Source organism: Austrofundulus limnaeus, unplaced genomic scaffold, assembly GCF_001266775.1.
Source record: "Austrofundulus limnaeus strain Quisiro unplaced genomic scaffold, Austrofundulus_limnaeus-1.0 Scaffold450, whole genome shotgun sequence".
Lineage (NCBI taxonomy): Eukaryota > Metazoa > Chordata > Actinopteri > Cyprinodontiformes > Rivulidae > Austrofundulus > Austrofundulus limnaeus.
The window spans coordinates 184,634-187,320 of record NW_013952852.1 but is presented as its reverse complement, the minus strand read 5'-3'; the positions used below and the strand labels follow the sequence as shown (position 1 = coordinate 187,320).

The following is a 2,687-nucleotide window of genomic DNA, read 5'->3' as shown; positions in this document are numbered from 1 at the left end:
TCAAAACAAGATCAAAAAGACTTTTTGGCTGATATAAGGATTTAAAACTTGGTAAGATGCAGTTTTTGCAGTGAGCTGTGTTGAACCAGGGCAGCACCTAAAACATCCAGGACACCGGGCCTTGAGGACCGACTTTGGACACCACTGGTTTAACCGGACTGAGTTTTCTTTGCGTTGCGCGGTCTGACCTTTGGGTGAACCTGTCCTGAGTTTCTCTCTGCAGGTGGATGTTTTACACCTGAATCCTCTTTTCTCTCTGTAGCAGGGTAGAACCAGTCTCATGGTGTCTGTCTGCACACCTGACACCCCTCCGGGTCGAAGGGGCTTGTTGCAAACGATCAGTTCATCAAGCACGTCTGCATTTCGACTCGGTTCAAGTTACATTTCACAAAACGTTGCCTGATTTATCCACCTTAACGAGGACCACGTGGCTTTATTTGATTTAAACTTCTAACAGTTAGAAGTCGACAAACGACTCGCTGTCAGGACCTTGCCTGTTTTTACCCTCTGCCTTTTTTTAAAACCCTAAAATGGCAGCGCAACACCTCCCACTTCCACCTCCGTTTGAAATTTTCACTTCCTGAATGCGAGCGTGCGTTCGTACTTCAACCTCTCGTCTCCTCCGAGCCCTCACTCTGGTGGCAGGGTGTCTGCTGCAGCTGCTGAAGCTTCTCGAGCCCAGTCTTCCCCCCCTCCACCACCACCACCTGTCTCCAGGTAAGCTGCAGCATCACACACACACCTGCTCCACACCTCTCACCTGTTCACTCCTCCATGGCTTCATTTTCCTCCTGTTTTCACAAACAGTCCAGTAATGAGCTGCTTCCATCCCGGCTGAGGCGTGTTGTTTGCTGTGTGTTTGTGCTGGAGATGAAATTAGGGCCGGTTTTACAGCAGGATTATTAGATTAGATGCAGACCAGCCTCTGGTGTCTTGTGATGCAGCAGAGGCTGTTCAGTTCTGCAGGCGGGTTTCAGGAAGTCAAACCTACAAATGGAGGTAAAACCAAAGCTTTTAGGTGTTTTTTTTATGAGACTAAAGGATGCAGGAGTTGTTGCAGCTGATTCTAATGCAGGTCTATTTAACGTTTAGCTCAAAGGTTATGTGGATGAGCTCCTGTTTGAAGCAGGTATAAAACCAATGACGGCACGAGTGAAAGAGAAATTGGAAAAAAGAGGTTCTGGTTTGTGGTTTTCTTCGTCCGTTTGAAGGATGTGATGTAACTCTGCCATCTGCTTTACCTTTTTAGGTTCTCATCAACTAAAAGCAGATCGTGTTTGTGTCGTTGCCTTGTATGGCTGTCTTAGCGTGCATAATTATTTTAGAACAAATTAAAGAGAGAAGAGGCATCCGTCAGACTAGAGGAAGCTGTTGTGAAAGCTTCGACTTCCCCTTTTTTTCCACACGCTTTCCTGTGTTCTTTATTTTCACCGTTCAGTTTGTTTCAACAGAAACGTTTTGCTTTGATGATGTTTGAATCAGATGAGTGAAAACCCACAGCGAGTGTCCTTCTGCTCCCCATCAGTTCACCATGTCCAGGAAGGTCGTGAGGTCCAGCAAGTTCCGGCACGTCTTCGGCCAGGCGGTGAAAGCCGACCAGTGCTACGATGACATCCGCATCTCGCAGATGACCTGGGACAGCAACTTCTGCACCGTCAACCCCAAGTTCGTGGCCATGATCGTGGACGCCAGCGGTGGAGGGGCCTTCATGGTTCTGCCCCTGACCAAGGTGGGCCACGGGAAACACAGAAAATACAAACAAGCTTTATGAAAGCGTCTGACGACTGAACCCCGCGCTCACTTTGTGGCTCTGATTTGAATTCTGCTACCAGCACACGTTGGAGTGAAAAAGGAAGTCTGAGGCCTCCTTTGAGTCTTTCTGCACGTCACTCTCAGCTTTTTGAGTTTTCACCATATTAGGAGTTTGTTGTCATGCAGGAGGACAGGATGTGGCCTCTACCCGGTTCTTCTGCTCTCACTTCTGAAGGGGTTTAGGTGCTCCTGCCAGTGCACGGCAGCGTTTTATCGAATGTTGTTTTTAAAATAAAGACAAACTTTGTGGTTTGGTTTGGGTCATCTGAGCGGTGTTTGACTCAAAGTGGGTCAGCCACCAAATCAGCCGAATATTAAACCACAGAAATGAGCTTTTATTTTAGTGAAAATGCAGCGTGAGCGCTGAAATGTGTTAAACAAACTGAAACTGAATTCTTAAATTTAAAACAAAAAGATTAAATGCTGAAATTATCAAAACAGTAGCTAAAACTAGCGTACAGTTGTCTAAACTAGCCAAACTGTAGCTAAAGGCTAAACTGATCCAAACCATTCCTAAAGCCGAGCAAAACAGCTAAACTAGCAAAACAACAGTAAAAGCTAAAATTGACACAATAGTGCCTAAAAGCTAAAATTAGCAAAACATTAGCTAAAAGCTGCAAACAAAACTTGAAATCTAAACCTAGATCAATTAAATTTATTTAAATTAAACCCAAAAAGTTACCAAATATTATTTACAAGTACCATGTAGGTACATGTTTCATACTAAATACTTACCTAATATTTACAGGGTACTTACAGGGTACAAGTATTATTTTTACCTGATTAGTACAGTGTACGTACTTACCAATATACCAGGTTTTACCTGGTATATACTAGATACATACTTAGTACTTACCGGTTAAATACAAGGTGTG

The 2,687-nt window shown here is 44.3% G+C and overlaps 1 protein-coding gene across 1 annotated transcript in view; it reads left to right on the top strand.

Moving 5' to 3' along the window:
* Positions 1 to 126: 126 nt before the first annotated feature.
* coro1a (coronin, actin binding protein, 1A) overlaps positions 127 to 2,687 on the top strand; it is a gene marked incomplete at its 5' end in the record, with an annotated part of 8,584 nt that continues 6,023 nt past the window's right edge. Inside the window, 2 exon segments of the mRNA XM_014024987.1 lie at positions 127 to 717; positions 1,526 to 1,729. Of these exon segments, the coding sequence (XP_013880441.1) occupies positions 1,532 to 1,729 (198 nt within the window).